Source organism: Lepidothrix coronata, unplaced genomic scaffold (genome assembly GCF_001604755.1).
Source record: "Lepidothrix coronata isolate B3197 unplaced genomic scaffold, Lepidothrix_coronata-1.0 Scaffold251, whole genome shotgun sequence".
Lineage (NCBI taxonomy): Eukaryota > Metazoa > Chordata > Aves > Passeriformes > Pipridae > Lepidothrix > Lepidothrix coronata.
Window position 1 is genome coordinate 437,436 of NW_016690431.1, and position 20,226 is coordinate 457,661.

The window sequence follows — 20,226 nt, forward strand, 5'->3', positions numbered from 1 at the left end:
AAATCATTTAAATAAATAACTTGTAAGTTAAAAGTTTACTTGCAATTAGATGTGTGACCATATACATTAGAAATCACTAATATTATCGTGCTGATTAATGGAAAAGTCCTAGTCTCATTTTACAACACATGCTTAGGCTAATTGTTTTTGCTGAAAAATTGAGCATTTACTTGAAGGAGATCTGACAGGCAGGGGCTGGCTCCAATAGCAAGGGCAGGTAACGGTCTCAATGAAATGTCCTGTCTGAACTTAACAAGTCCTGCTCAGAAACAGATACTTTAAGCACAAAAGCATTTTAACACACACATAGCTTATCCTATTTCATTCAACTAATCCAGGATTCAGTGTAAATCCATGTAAACATATCCACAAGGTAATGTTCAGGGATTTGTCCCCGTACATTTTTTTCCATTTCAAATGATTCTAATTAGATAAACCTGATGAATATTTGTATAGAAAAAGGCAGAAATTAATATTCTTTTAAAATTGTTGATATCTATTTTAAAAAACTATATCCAGTATAATAACCTAAATCTGAAAGAAAAGGTACAAAGAAATAGGGGACTCCAGGGGGAATGTGAAGATGACAGGATTGCAAGGCTACAGGATGTCTATTATCTTAAGCAGAAGTATGACAAAAGTTACTTATTTATGAAATAGTATGCAACAGGGATATGAAAAATTGATAGAGATACAGTTTGAGAAAATAGGAAGATCCTAAATGTGATAAAGCAAGACAGAGGACACATCGCTGAAGATATGCAGATGTTTGCTGAACCAGAGGATCAGAAGAACAAGCTGTGAATAGGATGAATAAAGTTAAAAATCCCATGCTTGTGAGAAAAAAGCAGAGGGGCTTTACTCCAGAAGGAAAAATAGATCTGAGGAATCCAGAATTCTCAGTATGGCATAATAAAGATAATCATAAACTACATACAAAAGGAAAACAAACAAACAAACAAACAAAACAGAAAATGAAGGCTTAGAGCAGAAGAGAGCAAAAAGGCAGACAAGAGTCCAGAACTCATGAAAAATGAGAAGAAACAGATATAAAATGGAAAGCAGAAGACAAAATTGTCTTCAAAAAGAAAAAGACAAGAAGCACTTCAGATCTGTATGTAGAATAAAAGAAAAAAAACAGATATGATGGTGGCCTTCGTAGTACAATGGAAGACAAGATCTAATCCAAAGAACTGAATTTTGCATCATGTGCCAGTTAGAAAATATCCGTATTTCAGGCTTAAAAGGATTTCAAAGGGAGTGTATTTTTTACAACTGCACATCAGTTTCTCAATGGTAACTGGCATGCACTTCACCTGCAGTAAAGGAGAATTAATTTTTATCTTCCTCATCATCAAAAAGAAAGAAAAAAGTGTGAGAGAAGATCATGAATATAAGTGTTTATTTTATGGATCAGTTCTGTGAGTTGAATTTTGGGATTTTCTGTTTATAAAAGACACACCTTGGAAGTAAACCAAACAATTTCACAAAGAGTCAGACACCATTTTCAAATCAATGCTCGTACAACTTTAAGAGAGAAAAATATCTAAAGCTGAGCTTCATACAAATGAAGAGGGAAAGCAGTCAAGTACAGACTAAAGGATGGAGAGACTGCAGGGAGGGCAAGATGGAAAACCAATAAAACCAATGTGTTATTATTGATGGAAATAGTAATCTGGAAGGAACTAGTGTCAGACAGAGAAATAACCATAGCTAATTTGGTGTAAAACAACTTCTGACACAGAGAAGTAACTGAGATTTGTACACTGTACAAGACCATTAAAACATAGTAATCTTACATGAATTTCAAATTATTTCATGACAGACATTTAAATGATGCACAGAGAAGATAACATAATCTGTGCTCAAGTGGATATTTGAGAATAATATGAATTTTAAGTAATTCAGTAGCATTATTTAAATATCTTTATACATATATATTTATATATCCATATACACAGATGAAACATATAAAGATGCCTATATTCAAACTACACCATCAAAACTTCACAAAATATAAACTCAATAATGGGACAAAAATCTATGATTTATGTATTGCCAGAGAAACACCTTATCACTAACGTACACATTATTCCTTCTTAATAGCTAAGACTGGAAATGAACTCACATGGCAGAAAGAATGAAGTGGACCAATCAAATCAGTGAGTCCTTAGTAATAAGTAAAGAAATAGTAGTCATGCCCTTAAATTACATTCTGTATGTTGTTACAACCTTTAAAGACTGCAAATTTTGGACATATCCACAAAAAGCCATTCTCTAAGGATATTCAAATCCACTTATGACTAAGTAATATTGTTCCCAATCTTGCATTACCTATCTTCCTCATTTCAAAACTAAAACTGATCATATCATTTGTGAAGGTGATACTACTTTAAAAATAGTAATAATAACCACAATGCTGGATAATATGATAATGTGCACGCTGAAATTATAGTAGAGAAGATATATTCCAATCCATTAATCTACTGCTGATTTACGGGCAGTTTCTTGGTAAGCAACCCATATAATTTTATCAATAGGGATATTTCCAACAACACTCAGATTTATTTCCTACCTTTTTAACAAATCATCTATCATGGTTAGTATTTTTCAGAATAAAATACTTTGAATCTTAATTTTTATCTCCTGCACATCTATAATTTAACAACTTTATTTCCCTTTGTTCTGAAATAATCAAATGAATGAAATATTTTTAGAGTATAGCTTTATAACGATTCATCATGTAAGTCTCATAAAGTGCAATAACCCAGGGATATAATTTTTAACCAGTAGAGGTTAAAAAAATCAGAACTCATAGCTAGGCTGCTATCAATGGAGCAAAACTCACAGCCACGGTATCACAGGCTGGAAATAAAAGACATTCTGAAATGTAAGGGCTAATTTTTCAGTAATGGGTTTTACAGAAAACAAACTTTTTTTTTTTTTTCAAATATTGCACAGATGAAAACTAGATTTCTTTCCAGGGGGAAAAACAGAACTCTGTTGATAATAAATATATTAAACCTTTTAGATATTAAACCCAGAACAAAACAACAAGACCCTTCTAAAAATTTCATGAGCAGAGAGACGGTTTCATTCAAAATATTTCACATTACCAGAGTGAAAAAATTGACAGTCTGCAAATATTTTATTTCAATTCCCCATAATTTGTGTGGGTCGAGTAAAGAATAAACAAACTCATTCTAGTATATTATTTTTGTATGTACAGAAGCTATCTATGTATGCATCGAGGTACTTGTTCTTGGCAATACATATGGGTTATTTTATGTGGCTTATATTATATTACTGGGTTTAAATCATCTTGCCTTCTTCTTTGAGGGTTTGCACAAGTTTGTTCTGTGCATGTGCACTTTCAGCCCAGTCAGCACCATCAGATGCCACAGGAGTGCAGAGGTGGAGGCAGAAGTTGCCTGCACGATCACATGTGCTCTTCTACAGCTTTACCGAGGGTCACAGAGGGTGTCAGCTGTACAGCTCAGAGCAGAGCTGGCAGCTTGTGTGAGAACACAGAAAGAAGAAAAAGGGGGTAGGTCACAGTTCCTCTTCCCTCCTCCATTCCTTTCTCTGTCCCTACTCTATGTCTCAACAACTGAGGACAAAACAAGGGAAACTTGTTTGAGAAGAGGAGAAAAAAAATTGACAGACTCTCAGGGTAACCAAAGAATATCCCAAATCTCTCCTACTTCCATTTAAACTAGGTTTTAAGGTCCTTTAGACAGAACATAATTTACGTTTTTTCCATGAAGGGCTTCACATAAATTGGTATTTTCTTGTCAGATATTTGCTTCAAGCAATTTAGCACTTTTTTTCTAGTAATCAACTTAATTCATCATATCTACTTGTTTGACATACTGAAACGCACCTAAACATTTATTTTCATTCTGAGCTTGCAAATATAACAACTATTTCTTCCTATACTCCCTTATAAATATTGGGAAAGAGTTTTGAAGGAGTAATTATAGAAAAATTCCTGTGAATCCTGAATCAAAGACTTTTATGTGCTGTGGAATTACACTTGCAGAATGTCACTGGAATTACACTTGCAGCTTCCTTATGAATCTTCCTTACTGTAGAGCAGTAAACAGCAAACCCTCATATCAGCAGAGGCTTTTAGGGGATGCAGCTGATCAAAGGATTGAGGTGACATTTCCCCTTCCTTGAGGACCAATAGAAAGTTTGGACAACGTATGCCCCCTGCATCAACCTATTTGGCAAAGCTAACCCAGGTTTATGACAAAGAATCTCCTTGCAGCAGTTTCCACATAGGGAGAATTGCACACACCAGAATCAATCACTCCCTCAAGACGGTCATTAAAATTGCCTTATATTTTAATATGTCAAATAATAAAGATCTACTGATATTTAGGGCTCTGCTTAGCAGTCTGTATTGCAAAAATACAAAGGCCACCATTAGCTATTTTTAACCATAAGAACATTGCCAATCTTACTGCAGAGCCAACTTTTCCCTCTTGTTACAAGAGGATTCAGGACTAATTGCTATTCCAAGCTGTGCATAAGAGAGAAAATACTGCAAAAGGAATGGAAAGGGATCTGAGGAGCAGCAGCAAACATCTGGTCTCCAAGATAGATTTTGGCAGTATGCACAGCTTAAACATTTATTACTCAGTCAAGCAACCTAACAGACACTGGAATCCCAGGACCTGCTATAGAGTCCAAGACAATTCTGGAGGCACAGCAGAATGGTCAAGATGATTGATGATCAAGAAATCTGTAGTGAGAGGCTAAATGATAATGACAGTCAGCATTCAATTTACCAGAAAAGCATTTTCACACCTTTTTTTTTTTTTTTTACAAACTATATAAATTAATGTTATACAGTTTGAGAAAATAAAATAAATACGATCACAAATGCATTTTTATCTTTCTGTCTAAACCCCAGAGTTCTGAAAATCAAAGAGACTGAAGGTCTCTTCATTGTATGGTATTCTATTTTGTTGAAGTCACACCACAATGACCAATTTAACCAGGTATGACAAGTTTGCCTTCTGGTGAGTTTCACAACTCACCATGATATTAAAAATATTAAACAAGTAGGAGATAGCACCCTTTGAGTATTTAAGAAGACTATATAACGTCAGAGATTCATGTAGATGAACTTCTGGTTACAAGAAGAGGAATGACATAATATAGAAAGTTTGGTAGGTGATGGTCCACAAGGGGATCACTGTGAAAAAAGCCCACAAGCTTTGATTAGGGCCATGCCTAAGGCCCGTGGTGTTTTATTGAAAACCCAAACTCAATATTTTTTAGGTTTGCTTCTTTTTTAAAAAGAGCATGAACAACAACAACAAGAAAAGGAAATAAATTAAACATTTCCTAGACTTAATGAAATAGAAAAAAATAATTTGTGATATATTTTATTGCATTTAAAAAGAAATGTGTTAACATAATAAAATATTACTTAGTTTTGTTGTTTTCAGGGGGAATTCTGTGTCAGTACAGCATCCTGACTGTAGTTATGTTTTAGCAATATATGGTTTTTTTGTCATTAAATATATCTTTCAATATTTATTTAATAAAGGTAAAGCAGGGTACAAAGAAGATTGTAAGGATATCAATTAGAAGATAAACTCCTGCAGCTCAGAAACAGGAACCTGGAAGATCAGGAGACAGAACTATTCAGTGCATTTCTCTAGTGAAATTTAGATGGTAACCATGAAGTTTAGGAGTGATTAAAACTGAATCAGAGAAAAGTACGATGTCTCTGCATGGGCACAGACATGCTGTGTTAATATGTTTACGCCATAAAAGAAAGTTGGCAACAGAAATAATATTTTTTTTTCTGCCAAAATTAGATCTATAGTAAAATAAAACATTTTGCAAGTAAAAATAACAACTGGGAACAGAAGATATGAAGAAAACCTCTTTACAACGAATCATAAAGTAAACCCTATAATTTCTTGTCATCCTAGTATCAAATGGCTCTATGGGATAAAAGGAATCACCAAGATAAAGAAAAGATTCCCATCATGGATTATTAGTGAATTGTGACTGTTCACTCAGCTTGAATTTAGTATTTCATTTCCCCAGGTTAAATGATCAGAATAGGTGTAAAATATTTAAATATTTAAAATATTTTACAGATCTAAGCTGCAGAAGTACTTTAACTGTTAGCTTAGAGAAAACTTTTTAACACAAAATAACAGACAGAAGTGTAAAAATTAGTATCTCTTGCTTTCAATTTGAGGCAAGTAACAAAGCTTAGTAAAACTCAGAAATTAGCCCGAATATTTTAGGAATAAATTATTATGTTATATAACTTTCCCCTAGTGTTTCTAAATAAGAACTTAGCTTTCAAAAAGGTTAAAAAAATTAATTAATATTCCAGGAAACATGTTGAGTGTTAGGTGTCAAGAATCTCATAAAGCTGTCTTTCAGTCAGCTCCCACACAAATACATACCAAATAAAAAATAAAAAGTCATATTGATTTTAAATAGTTTACCCTTGATTAATTTCAAATAAACATCTTTCAGTTCAGAAGCACAATATTTCAAAAGACTCACTGCCAGTAGAAACGTGTGTTTAGACAACTGCATCTCTATGAAAAGCTATGGCATTTAGGTTCTAAATTTACTTCTGAAAATAAAAATTCTGCTTTTTCATTTTGCAGAAACATTTGAAAACTCTATTCAAACATTTTAAAGTAAGACAATGCAAGTCTGGAAGAGTATCTGGAATTATAACAGAAGTATGTTTTATTTCAGTTTTGCCACTATTTCTTTTCCCATTAAGAACGTTATGTCACATTTAAGAGTCAGTTTGTCTTGGATAAACTTCTCAAGCCAAAATGTATTCTCAAATACTCAACTTGAGAATATTTTATTTTACCATTTTTGTGATGCATCATTATTAGGCAGATTGCTTTAAATCTACATTGGTAATTCCTTACTACAGCAGTATCTTCAAAATAGCCTGTACCTAATCAATTTAGTCTTTCAAGGAGGAAAAAATTAACCTTGTCTACTGAGCAGTCTTTCCTTATCCTACCTTATTACCTAAATTTTGATAACTTTAAACAGGGGTCATGGTCAGCCTGACGTCAGGTGACTATGCTAAACCATCCATCCAATTAAACTAATGCAATCTCAGTACCAAAATATAAGTACCTCCTTATGATGAAGGATACTATTCAAGTTGTTTGGTCTTCCGGACAAAGAAAACAAACTTGTTCATCAATTTGGAAAAGCTATTTCTTCTTTCTGCTTATTTAAATAAGAATTTAGTTCGGGAAGCTTTAGCAAGCTACTTGGGGGAAAAAAAACCAAACAACACTATAATTGTCAGAACGTAAAAAGCAATACTGACCCTAGAGTTCTTTACTTAAACTTCTACATCAGTATTTTGCTTCCAGGCTAAATATTGAACCAACCAGGCAGTACTTAGGGACTTAGCTTCAACTAACATTTGCTTTATAGTTACCCCAAGCCATAGCGTTTGGTATTTAAAAGAGGCTGACACTGAAAATTCATTTAAAGGTCCACTTCACTCACTTCATGTTTTCACAAATAACTCACTGATTAAAATGACGGAGAACATAAAAAAAATATTAAAAGAAAGTAATCTCACGTGCCATCTGCATGAGACATAAATAATGCTATTTCCAAATTTAAAGGTGTGAACACACAATATCGGAGATTTGAAACAATCATTTTTCAATTTTAGCTGTATTAAACCTGAGCTACTCATTTATGCCTTATAAGAAATCAGGAGAAAAATAGTTATGAATAGCTTCAGTTTCTCAGCTATAACAAAAAATATCTTTAATCTTAAAATACTTTAAGTCAAATAATTTAAGTAATAAAAGTGTCTTGCCTGTCTGTAACTGTTATTTAAACTAAAAACAAAACCAAAACCAAAACAAAACAACAAAAAAACCCCACAGAAGTTTTATTGCTTCTTTAGTAATTTAAGGATTGCTGATGTAGCACACCAAAATATATACACACTTTATCAATATCTTGATTCTTGAATAAATCTTATTTATTATCACACACAAGACCTTCCATGAGTAAATGATAAGGCACTTGTTCCTAGTTTATTTGAATTGGGGTTTTTTTGAGGAGGAATATTCTCACTCTCATGGTTTCATTTCCCAGCATTTCTAAGGGCTTTTTTTTCACAGAACCATAGAACCATAGGATGGCCTGGGTTGGAAGGGACCTTAAAGATCATCTAGTTCCAACCACCCCTGCCATGGGCAGGATCACCTTTCACAAGACCACTATTCCCGAAGAATATTTCTTCTTTTCAAGCTAATAGCCTGAGATACACAAGATAAGAAAAAACTGCCCAAAATTTTAAAAATTCCAGTCAAGATAAAAATCACTCTAACATCAAACCTGAATTTTTCAAGTCTTTCCTAAAAGTTTTGATTGCCTGCCAGTGCTAAGTACTACTACATCAAAATACTTTATCAATAACCGATTTATATATATGTGATGCACTACTGAAAAGGCAAAATTTATGTTCACTGCCAAACTTGCTATCAAATAATATATAATAAACACAAGATTTTAAGCAGTAGAAAAATTTTGACTGCCATGAGAGTACTAAAAAACCAGCATGTATATTTGATGATTATTAAGGTATATGAACCATCAATTAATTGTAACTTTATTTATGACTGGTTTAATGTGTTCTGAGCAGGGAAAGCCCTTTTTTCTTGCTTGTAGCTGTCTAAACATATTCAAAGTGATGTTGTCATGTTCATGACACATTACTTTTAACCTGACACTTTAATCAACTCTTGAATGCTAATCAAGCAGTGACATATGGAAGCCATATTTCTGATTTTAAGGAACTAAAGCAGGAATAACTACAAAGAAAAAAGCAAAACTTGTTTGTGTACTCTGCCTAACACCTTCCCTAAAATCTACACCAGTACAGACATACAACTAGAGCAAGATGGAGCGTTATGAATCCCAGACAGCAAGGGCACGTGGTGGTATCCACCGGGAAGATTAACCTCACTTGCCTTGTGCCAGGGATTTCCTCTTACTCCTGGCCTGAAGTTCCTATATTCTGCCTAGGGATAAGCATTGTACAGTTTTAATAAGGATTTAGAAATAAGACTTCTGCTATTGCTAATAGGAGATGCATGACTAATTCTCAGTGCATGTGGTAGAAAGACGACCTGAGGGTCTGTTCTGTTTTCAGCTACAGATTGATTTCATTTCAGAACCTAAATGGAACTCTTGAAAATCCTGAATTAAAAGCCTGATTTGGGTCTATTTTATTCGGATTGACCTCCCCTGTGGTGAGACTGCAATCCTCAGAAACAGGCAAATAAATTAACTCCCTAGACTTTCCCCTGTCTCTGCGTAGGTTTTGGCACCAGACCCAGGGAAGGAAAAAAACCCAAACAACCAACTTTCATAATATTTCTTTCTGCAATCAAATAAGTCACAAAGTAATAACTGGGATGCAGCAAATGGATATTTTGTAATGATATATCATATATTTCTATGGTGAAATAAAAGGTACTACTTCACAAGAAGTTCATCACTGTATTTCAAAATAAGCAAATTATTATACATGTAGGAAGCCAAAGAATATTATTCTATAGCACATATTAGGTTTCAAGTTTAAATGGGTGGTGCACCATTACAGAATTACTAGCCAAACTGTTTTCCCATTTTCAAAAATCTAAGTGGACGAGAAATTGTTATTCATATTTTAAAAAATCATACATAATCATAAATAATAACTGCAAGAAAAATGAAACTTAAATAAGAAAGAAAGATTTAATAGATAACATATTGATGATCTTAAAGGTCTTTTCCAACCTTAGTAATTCTATGATTCTATGATTAAGAGTCAGTGAATCCTAAATTCCCAGCTTCATACAGAAAAAAATTAATTAATGTGACAAAGTGTGATTGACAGGTCCAAATGAAAATTCAGACTGCATGTGGCTCTAATAGTAATTGTCCCTCTCCCCTAGAGACAACAACCTGCTACTGTAAGAGGCAAGAGAAGTGAAAACCAATCTGAAGGAAGAATAAGCAAGTCAAATATTCAGTCATTGAAAACTATTCTGTGAGATCCAAAGAGCAATTCTTTGTTTCTCTTGGCATCCTACAAAACATACATAATAAAGGACAAAAAAATAAATCTGCTTCCCAAGGTGTAATTCAGTAAAAAAAAAAAATTGGCTTCCAAGCAATAAAAGTTGTAAACTGCGTCTCATCCACTGTTTCTAAGAAGGATTTGTTGTCATACCCGTGTTGTAAATGCTCCCTAGCACACTGTGATGTAGACAAGGAATTGCAGATACTATTTTCAAAGTGTACAATTGTTCCCTAGTATAGTGGACACTGAAACCTCTATCAGGAAATGACAGGTTAGCTCCTGTGAACAGGAAGAAAAATGAAAACAGTGTTCTAGATATGTTATCAGTCTTTCCAGGGTCATAAAAATTGCTTGTAGATTATATTGTAAAAAGATAAAAACATAATTCTACATTGCTGAATGACTACATTCCAACTGCTCACTGTGTTCTGATGACACATGGACTTTGCAACTATAAAATAAAACCTGGTGATCATTTTGTGTTTGTTGGGAGGAAATCTGTGATTTTGAGGTATTCTCATGCTGTTATCTCATGAAAATTCCATCTCTAACTGAAGGTTACCCAGCCACACAAGAAGCTGATTTTTCTGACATAGAATTGCAGTCTTCCTGGTAATTTTCTAGGTTTTCACGTCTCTGGTAATAAATATAAAAGCCAGATCCAAAGAATCATGAACCATACATGTTGCACATGCAGTTGCCTCTCTCCAGAAATGTACATTTCTGTCTGTTATTTTCATTTTATTAGATACTAAAGTTGTACCTTTCCTATGGAAGTAATAATCTGTCTTCATTTTTAGGTTGATGGGATGTACAGTAACATTACCTAGCATGCATTTTTAAGGGATAGAAGTGTCTTTAGGAGTACCACCTAAGATCTTAAATTCAATGTAACAATACAACATTTTACATACTGTTATGATGACAATCTTATATCAAAGTTCACATGGTGTTTATAGATATCCTAATAATGCAAGACAAGGTTTTATAACATCTCATAACAGTGAAGTATCAATTCTCTTCAAACCAAAGCAAAGGAAATGTCCTGTTAGTTCTCTGTAATCCTGCATTTTTGGTGCACTTTAGCTCTTATTAAAGCCAGAATCCCAGAATAATCCTCTAGGTCTGTCAGTCAAGCACACCATGTAAGAGTACGAGTTACGATGATTCTTTCCCCCATCATACTGACATTTCCATTTTCATGTCATTTATGGAAGCTGCACGCAACTGTGGCCACGAATTTTAAAAAGCTCAGGGTCACACTAGGGTCTCTTTCCTCCTTATGAGACTTTGAAAGGGGAAAAAGATCGCATACTAGAAATTAGGACCCTAAATTGAAAAAAAAAAAAATCAAAACTTAAAAATGTATGGATCCTATTTAATTTTCCTTTCCCCTTTTTAAAAACATGCAACCACTTTGAATGCTGAAATGTCTTCTTATTATATGAAGATTTTTGCTTGATGATGAAGACAGGAAAAGGAACTTATTTACATCTTGAAAGATAAATACTTCAGTTTGAAATACAACTAATGAATCCTCAGCAGAATATGCCTTTTTTTCCAGAGTTTAGAAAGACTTTATGCAAATTCTCTGTTAAAGTCTGTTACTGCAATTCTAGAAATCACTGCATGCAGTATTGGTACTACTCTCTCACACAGTATGTTATTTACCTGAATGGTATCTGATTTTTGGGATACTCAAAAATATTTTCAGAACTCACCTCTGCCTGAGGCCAAACAGCATGTAAATAAGAGCTGTCAAGAATTGTTTGTTTTAAATGAGAACAGTATAGAGAAAGAATGGATCAGAAGGTTAGAATATTTAAGAGTTTCATCTCATCTCATCTCCAGTTCCATTTGTGAAACTCAGATCCAACCCCAATGGATCTCTTTAACTGTGGCTCCTACTAATTCATAAAATGAATTGTATGTCTAATAGAGCACATCTCTGAAGTATTAGTGAAAGAAGTAAAAGTGACAGTAAGCACAATCCTGCACTAAAAATGGTGGCAAAAATTTAGTTTGGAGGTTATTTGTTTTAAGAATGGGACCCAACTAATGAGCTTAGTATTAAAATATAAGATCACTTTGTTCACATGCTACTTACAGCCTTCATAAATATCTGTTGGTATGTGGACTGCTGCATGTTGGTAAGACGTTTGCCGTCGGAAAACAGGATCATCTTCAAATACCGGTCTGATTCTCTGGCTGCCAGATTCAGTGTCATTCTTTTCAGGCTTTTTAAAGAAAGACATGTAAAGGGCAAAATATTACAATATTGCTAAAAACAATTCCATTCACATTTGCCTCTTTTTACCTAAATGATTCATAACCTTTCTTTCATTGCTAACATTTTGTATTTGTGTATAAACACAATCAGTTGCTCCAGGTCCAGGAATACTTTTGTATAGTTTTCTTTTAATTTTGAGTTATGCAATGAAAGTCAGTGAAATGAAGAACTGCAAAAGAAAAGTAAGAGCCTAACACCTTACATGTCTAATTTTTTCATAAGCACATGTAATTTTTACAACTATAATGCAAGGCAAGTACATTACCTTTTATTATGTTTAATATTTTGTACTGAATCTTAAATATGAACACTGTATCTTATTTTTTTCCTTCTGCAGATTATACAGTAAATCACAAAACTAAAAATGATACCACTCATATACATTTCATAAATGGATTTTTGAGAAACTGTGGTGTAAATTCAGACAAAGAAAGGAAATTAAGCCTTCTTAGAACTTCTGACTGAATCAGGATTTGTTCACTGGTCTATTTTAACAATGAAATCTCATGAACTGGCTATATCTGACTGGGTGGAAGTGTCCCCAAATGCTCAGGTGCTCACCATCACCTCTCTGTCTTAGGTTCCCATCCTCTCTTACCTGTCTGCACCCTGATACACATTTCTTGATTCCTTCCAATTGATTCAGTCAATTTGGACTAGTTCTTAAAAATTTTGAAAAGCAGAGATTTTTCTAACTCATTAGAAAAATTACATGGAGTGTGGAACCAAGGAGGTAGAGAAGGCCCAGGAGGAGGTGGCAATATCTTCACCTGTCTCAGCTGCAGCTGGAACAGGAGGCCTCACGACATGAGTCGACTGCCACTTATAGCAATAACAAATCAACCATGATACTGAATGGTTACTCAGGTCAGCAATTGTAGGCAATTATAAGGATATTTTTAATACTATAGAGTCATCAGTTTCTGAAAATGTGTTATGCTTGATAAATAGTGCTGACAATGAAGCACCTGCTGGTCAGTCAGGCACATGTGTGCTGAAGCTATTCTGCTTATTATTATACCCTATCAAAGTATAGGCAGCTAAATTTTAACTTACCCACAAAGTCATCTAATGAACTGCCTATGTTTTCTCATCTGCTTCATCACAGGGTTACAGACAAATGGTTTACTAAATATAGATTCAAATGTTGCCTAAAGTAAGCAGCAGTCTCAGATTGGTTTCAAGGAACTGGTTTCCTTTGGAAACACAAAGGGCAGAACTCATCTAACCAGAGACATCCACTGTGTTCAACAACATAGTAGTGTTGTGCTCATCATCCCAGGCTGCCTTCTTAGGCAAGGAAGAGAAACGGTCATGTTTAGAGTACAATTCATCTCATCTTAATTAGATGCCTATTTTCCCATGACATAAATCATGCTTTAGAAGTGTCTCCTACTTTTGACTGATTGTAAATGTAGCCATAGGGAAAATCACCCAGATGCAAAAGTCTGCAATACAGCTGTCTAGAATTAGGTGAGATGGATCTCACAACACAAGTTTATTAAGTTTTGGTAGAAAAGAAGGTGGGTACTAATTCTGACTACTTTTATGCAGCACAGCTGCTATATTTTACACTAAGTTCACCTTGTTATTTAGTACCTAACCCCACTCTGGGGGTGGGCAAGAGATTGGGAGGGGTCATAGCCAGGACAGCTGACCCAAGCTGACTAAAATGATATTCCACAGCTAAGGATGTTGTGCTCAGCAATATAAGCTAAGAGAAAGGAGGAGGGAAGGCAGGCATTTATCATTAAGGTCCTACTTCCCAGGATGTGTCTGGACATCACATGTTGATGGGAAGTAAGGAATAGATCTTTTTGTTTTCTATTGCTTCAATGTGTAGCCTTTGCATTTCTTTTCTTTATTAAACTGTCTTTATCTTGATCCACGAGCCTTTAGTGGTCTTATTTTCTCCCCTCTGTGCTGCTGGGGTGGGGGTGTGATAGAGAAGAATGTGATAGAGGACTTGGTGGGCAACTGGCAGCTGGTCCAGGTCAGTTCCCCACAACCATTACACCTTACTCTGAACTGTGCAAACTGGAGCAAGGATTGGTACAATTTATGCATTATATGATTTGAAATATATGCATTCTGATAGCTTCAGACAATGTAATTTGGCTCAATTTTTACATAGAGTTTATTGTTGTTGTTGTTGCTCATTTGTTTAGGGTTTTTTTAGGGGGCAGGGATTTGTTTGGGGTAATGGTGGTGGGTTTTTTTAGGTTTTGGGGTTTTTTTGTGGGAAGAGGGTTGGTTTGGTTTGGCTTTTGTTGTTGCTGTTGTTGTTGTTTTCCTCTATATTATCACACTAGACTTTTTCTTCCCTCAGAACTGGAATGCTAAACATTAAGCAAATTCTGGAGTCTTTTTCACAAATTATCTTTCAGCTTCATGCTGCTCAAAGTAATGAGTTTGTCTAGTTCTACAAATGCTATCTCAACAATCAATCATTCATGTGACAAAATTTCCCTCCTGCCTGAGAGTAATTTGATTTAAAAAAAAAAATCCTAACTATTATTTCTGAAATTACACAACTACAAACTCAGTGCTTTCACAGATAAATTCAGAAAAGAATTGAGAATCATCAGGGCACATTATTACAACAAAACACCAGAATGAGTGAATGTCAAAAGATTTCTTTCAACTAATTTTCCACAAGATATATTTGGGAGGGAAAGGGTATGGTAAAGAGAAAGGGGGTAAACATAATTATAGTATATCCTGAGTTGGAAGGGACTAGATAGGATCATCAGAGTTCAGCTCCTGGTCCTGTATAAGACAGTCCCAAGAATCACATCATGTGTCTATGGTCCATCCTAGCAGGTCTTGCACAGAAATTTTCATATTAAGATACATAGATTTTTGCTTGAAATTCCTGAAGCATCTGAACATAAAAGGATCATGTTTCTTCTTTTTGATATTTCAATTTCATTCCAATTAAGAAATACAACCTTTCAGTCTCTCCATTCACTCATATGCTATGAAAGAAGATTCAAGTCTCCTGCCAAAATTTGATTAAACTTTGCTGAAAATTAAAGGGTTTAGTTAATAGACTTGAATGCCTTAAACTTTCAAACATAAAATCTACTTCTCACATCTCTAACAGCACACATGCCCAGGTGCCCCTAAAAAAGACTGTGATAAAGACCCAGTCTGTTATTCTTCATACCAATATTCCATGATACCAAAAAAACTCATTAATCTAAAAATTATTCTCAACTTATTAATGCAGGGTAGTGGATCTATATCTACATAAACTAATGTAGAAGCTTTCCTAGTCTTCTTGTTGACTTTTCCTGGGAGTACTTTGTGATGTACAGCTCTCATATCGAAACAAGGCATCAATCTGTCCCAAAACCCAAAGACATCAAATGACAAAATTCTTTTAAAATTACATAGTTTCCCTTACACAGGAGCATTTTGTTCTATTAAATCTAAAGCTCTTGACTACTTCTACACACAACAGATAAGTATCAGAAGCATTTTATGTAAATTACTGTTGAAGTCACTTGGGCCAGTACCTCCTGACCAGCACGACCAATGATGTGCCAGGCCTTACACATCAAATTTATAGTGCATCCTTCTATAGAAAGTCAATCTATATAGTTTTCATTTGTCAAACTTATGAATTTCAAGTAGCTTACATTTAAATTAGGAAAAAAAATAAGGAATGGTTAAAAAGAAAACCCTCAGTATTATTAATTATTTTAGTCTGGCATTTTTATTAAAAGCCTGACAGATTGTGGTGTCAGCTGGTACAGTTTAAATACCAAGTTAAACTTTGTTTTCAGGAAAGTAGCAAAATAAATATTTTGAAGGAAAGTGATCCAGCATGTGAATACAATTAAAATCCAACTCCAACCAATTTCTCTCCCAAGTCAGGAGCTGAAATGCAATCAATACTGGCACAGGAAAATCCCATGGGAGATAGTGGCTGAAGATTAATTTTCTATCTATTCAAACCTGGCCTTCCCTTATTGCATTACATTGTTACCTACCACTGACAGTCAGCAAAATAACTCACTCATTTCTCTGCAATGAATTTCCAGACCAATTTCTCTCTCCTTTGAGAGACAGATAAAATCCATTTCTCTTTTCAGTTCACGTGCCATTTCAAGACTTTTTTTTTTTTTTAACAAATAAAATATTTTTTTCATATGTCTACCATTCATCATCAGAATAAAAGGAAATTGATATAGCAGCTAAAATTCGGATAAAGTGAGTTTTCTTGTAGCCATTCTTTGTGATCTTTTCTAAATCACTTTTGGCATGATCTGCAATAAACTGGGGGCTGCCTTCTGTTTTTTTTATAAGCCAAATACATAACAGAAATAATGGGACTTCTTTCTCAAGGGCTTTGTGAACATAAATTAATGTATATACATGAGATAACTGGAAGCTTTATGCCAAGAAGTATCACTGAAAGATGTGTCTAGAAAAGTAAATATCCATTAAAACAAAATCAAACCAGGTCATTTCAAGAAACTATGACAGAGTTTAGCTGCCTATTTCATTGCAGCAGGATATATCCCGATAACTTTTTGCAGCATTCAGCTACTTTCCATCATCACAGCTATGAGAAGATGAGCAGATTTTGTATCTCTACTTGTAAATTTTCATTTAGTTGAAAAATACTGGTTACTGTGGAAATCAGAAGGTTTGTCTGCAAATATAAAACATATTTTTTTTTCTTGCAGCTGTTAAAAACTGAAGATCAGAAAGCTGATGCTAATTTAAAAAAAATCATGAGTGAAACACAGAAAAAACCCACAAGCAAACTGAAGGAATCTTCAGTTGTTTTCTGAAAACAGACTCTTTTCAGGAACAGTGTAGAGTTGATCAAAGCATCAGAACAGATTTAGCATCATGACAAAAGAATAATCTTTCAATTCCTGAATAGAAATCCATCCAGAAACAATGATACCTGCCTGCTTTCATAGTTATGTAAAACAGGAACTAATTGGTTGGTACTATTTTCCATTGCCTTAGTATCCAGGGTCTGTCCTTACCATTGCCATTTTAGAGAACAAATGTGGAGATGAAATTATAATTGTTGTGGTTTTATAGACATCAAAATTCTTGCTCTGTGATTCCTTTCTGTCTTACCTTAAAATGAATAAAAAAAACCTAACCTATCTTTCATCTTTAGGTTTCTGCCTGGTTTTTATTTCCTAATATCTGTTGAAATAAAGAAAATAAGCATAGAATTTCGCCTTCCTCTTTTTTTTTTCTTTTTTTTCTGTTTTACTCAATTTTGCTGTTTTGTTGGTTTTTTTTTCCTCCCTGAGGAAAGTAATGCTGTAGAACTACATACCCAGCACCTCCAACACTGCTTGTGGCCTGATTAAAATGTTACACTGGGCCTAACAGAGAGAGTAAAATGAGATGTTGCTTGAAGCACACAGCTCAGCAACACGCCTGCAGCAAGCAAAGGATGGGAACATTTCTTCTAAGGATGAGATAGAGGGGAGTTAATTTTGAAGGGGCAGCTAGAACACATTTCTAATAGCCACAGCACTTTCACATCATTTCACGTAATGTAATGAGTGCATTGCCTTCTGATAACATTTTTTTATTTCCTTTTCAATAGCTGTGACTTTCCAGCTGCGGGAAAACTGCTGAGTGTGTTCCTGCGGTTGTGACAGAACTGCAAACAGTTTATTTTATTTTCATTGGTGTGTCAGTGGGGGGCTGCAGTCACCACTCAGCTACTTGAAGATTTTAAGTAAAAGTGGCATCCTTCTGTTTACTCCTAGGGACAAAACTCAAGTAAAAGAGTTACAAATAAAATAAGAAAACAGTTGGCTCAGAACTGAAATATTCTTACTTTATTCTTACTTTATACAACAAGGAGGTGTTAAACATAAGAATATGAACATATGCATGTTCACGTGCATAAGAATAAACATGCATAAACATAAGAATATATATATGAATATATGTAGGGTCTGGTTAGATTCAGAAAGGAAAGTAGTAGGGAATTTAGTAGGGAAACAGTTTTATATTTGCATCCATCAGTATGTTATGCTCAAGGGCCATTATATTTAATGTAGATGCAAGATGCTTTCAGTGCTTTATGTGCTTCCATATGCTTCTAATGCATCAATTGGTTAATGTATGTCAGTAAGAAAATGAATGGAACTCTGGATTGAATAGTTATATTTTAAAAAATTAAAAAAAACTTTTACAGGTCATTTTATTTTCAGTGTTCTGCCAACTGAGTAATTTCAGTATGTATCAAGTATAGAGAAAAAATAATTTAAAAGCATTTATTTGCTTCTTAAGCTATTTTTTGAATGCAACAATCTTTGGGTAATAATTTCTATACAGCTACTTACAGGCTTGTCTACTATATACAAAACGATATGATATTTTATGGATGGTTCAAAACCATTTGGGGAGGTTATGCATTCATTTATCTGACTTTATGGTTCACACCTTCTGATCAGAACTTTTAGATACACATAAAATTATTATAAGTCTCGAACATAATAATGTTTTCTTTTTATTTTGTATCCCAACCTATTCACAAAATTCATTGCATCATGACTTTGGTTTCATGAATAAATGAATCCTTGATGTAATTAATTTATCAAATGTAAGGACCTGGAAATCTGGGGACAGGCTTTTTAGCAGGGACTCTTGAGATAAGACAAGGGGAAATGGTTTAAAACTAAAAGAGGGTAGATTCAGCCTAGATATAAGGAAGAAGTATTTAGCTATGACGGTGGTGAAACACTGGAACAAGTTGCTCAGAGAAACGGTAGATATCCCATCCCTGCAAACATGCATGGTCAGGTTGGTCTGGTCTCTGAGCAACTCGATCTGTCCCTGTTCATTGCACAGGGTTGGACTGGATGAACTTAAAGGTTCCTTCCAATCCAAAATACTTCATGATCCTATAAAAACCTCGTAGCATTTCAGTTAACTTCTTGTAACATTTCAGTGAATTACATATTAGAAAAACAGATGAAAATGATTGGGTTTTCTTAATTTCTTCATGTGGAGGGATTTTCAAAACAGAAATCCAAGGTTCTGGAAATCCTCTTCTGTTTGAAAGATTAAAAGATAGTAATAGAGGAATTAGCAAAATTGTAACAGCAATTCTTTCAAATTTCTAATGATTATACCAGAATTTTATCATCAATGATGTCAAAAAAATGCTGAGAGCACTGATATTATTTATGTTTTGAATCATACGCACAAGACCTATCCTTCCATTTTATAGCTATAGGTAGCAAATCACCAAATAAAACTTCTATACAATTTTGCAGGTAGGAAACTGAAAAAGACAGCCTGTTTGCAATGAGAAGATGAACAACTACCCAGCTAGAAAAGGTAGGCAACACATGACAAGTATTAAAGAAGGAGGTCCATGGTAGATTAGTGGTCCAAATGGGAGAGAACATGGCAATATATCATACTAAAAATTCAACTCTATTTAGCAGTTTTCCCAGAGAAGCAGGATTACACACCTGCACAGATTTATTCTTTTTACCTGACGATAACTATTCAAATTCCTACCGGACCTGCCAAAGGGCACTTGCTCCACTTTGCAAGCCAACATCATTCCTCCATCTCCTTGATTCCTGCCTGAAAACTAAAATGCTAAATTGCCTGAGCCAGCCTGTTTAAGCAACTAATGACCAGTGAGTTCGGGGAGATCACCTACTCTGATTTGAAAAGGCAGAGATTTTATTTTGTGAGTGTCCCAACAAGGTAAGGCTAAGGAGGCTAGGTCAGACAACAGGGTGAAGTGCTGAAAATCTGAAATCACCACAGCATATTAGCAATTGATGTAATTTACCTTAAAGGGACCTGT

The 20,226-nt window shown here is 34.5% G+C and overlaps 1 protein-coding gene across 4 annotated transcripts in view; it reads right to left on the reverse strand.

The window, feature by feature from the left end:
* Positions 1 to 20,226, reverse strand: part of CACNA2D1 (calcium voltage-gated channel auxiliary subunit alpha2delta 1) — a 379,624-nt gene that overhangs the window by 147,994 nt on the left and 211,404 nt on the right. For all 4 annotated transcript variants that reach the window (XM_017835197.1, XM_017835200.1, XM_017835199.1 and 1 more), the window contains exon 6: positions 12,222 to 12,351. In XM_017835197.1, the coding sequence (XP_017690686.1) occupies positions 12,222 to 12,351 (130 nt within the window). The remainder of the gene's footprint in view (positions 1 to 12,221; positions 12,352 to 20,226) is intronic.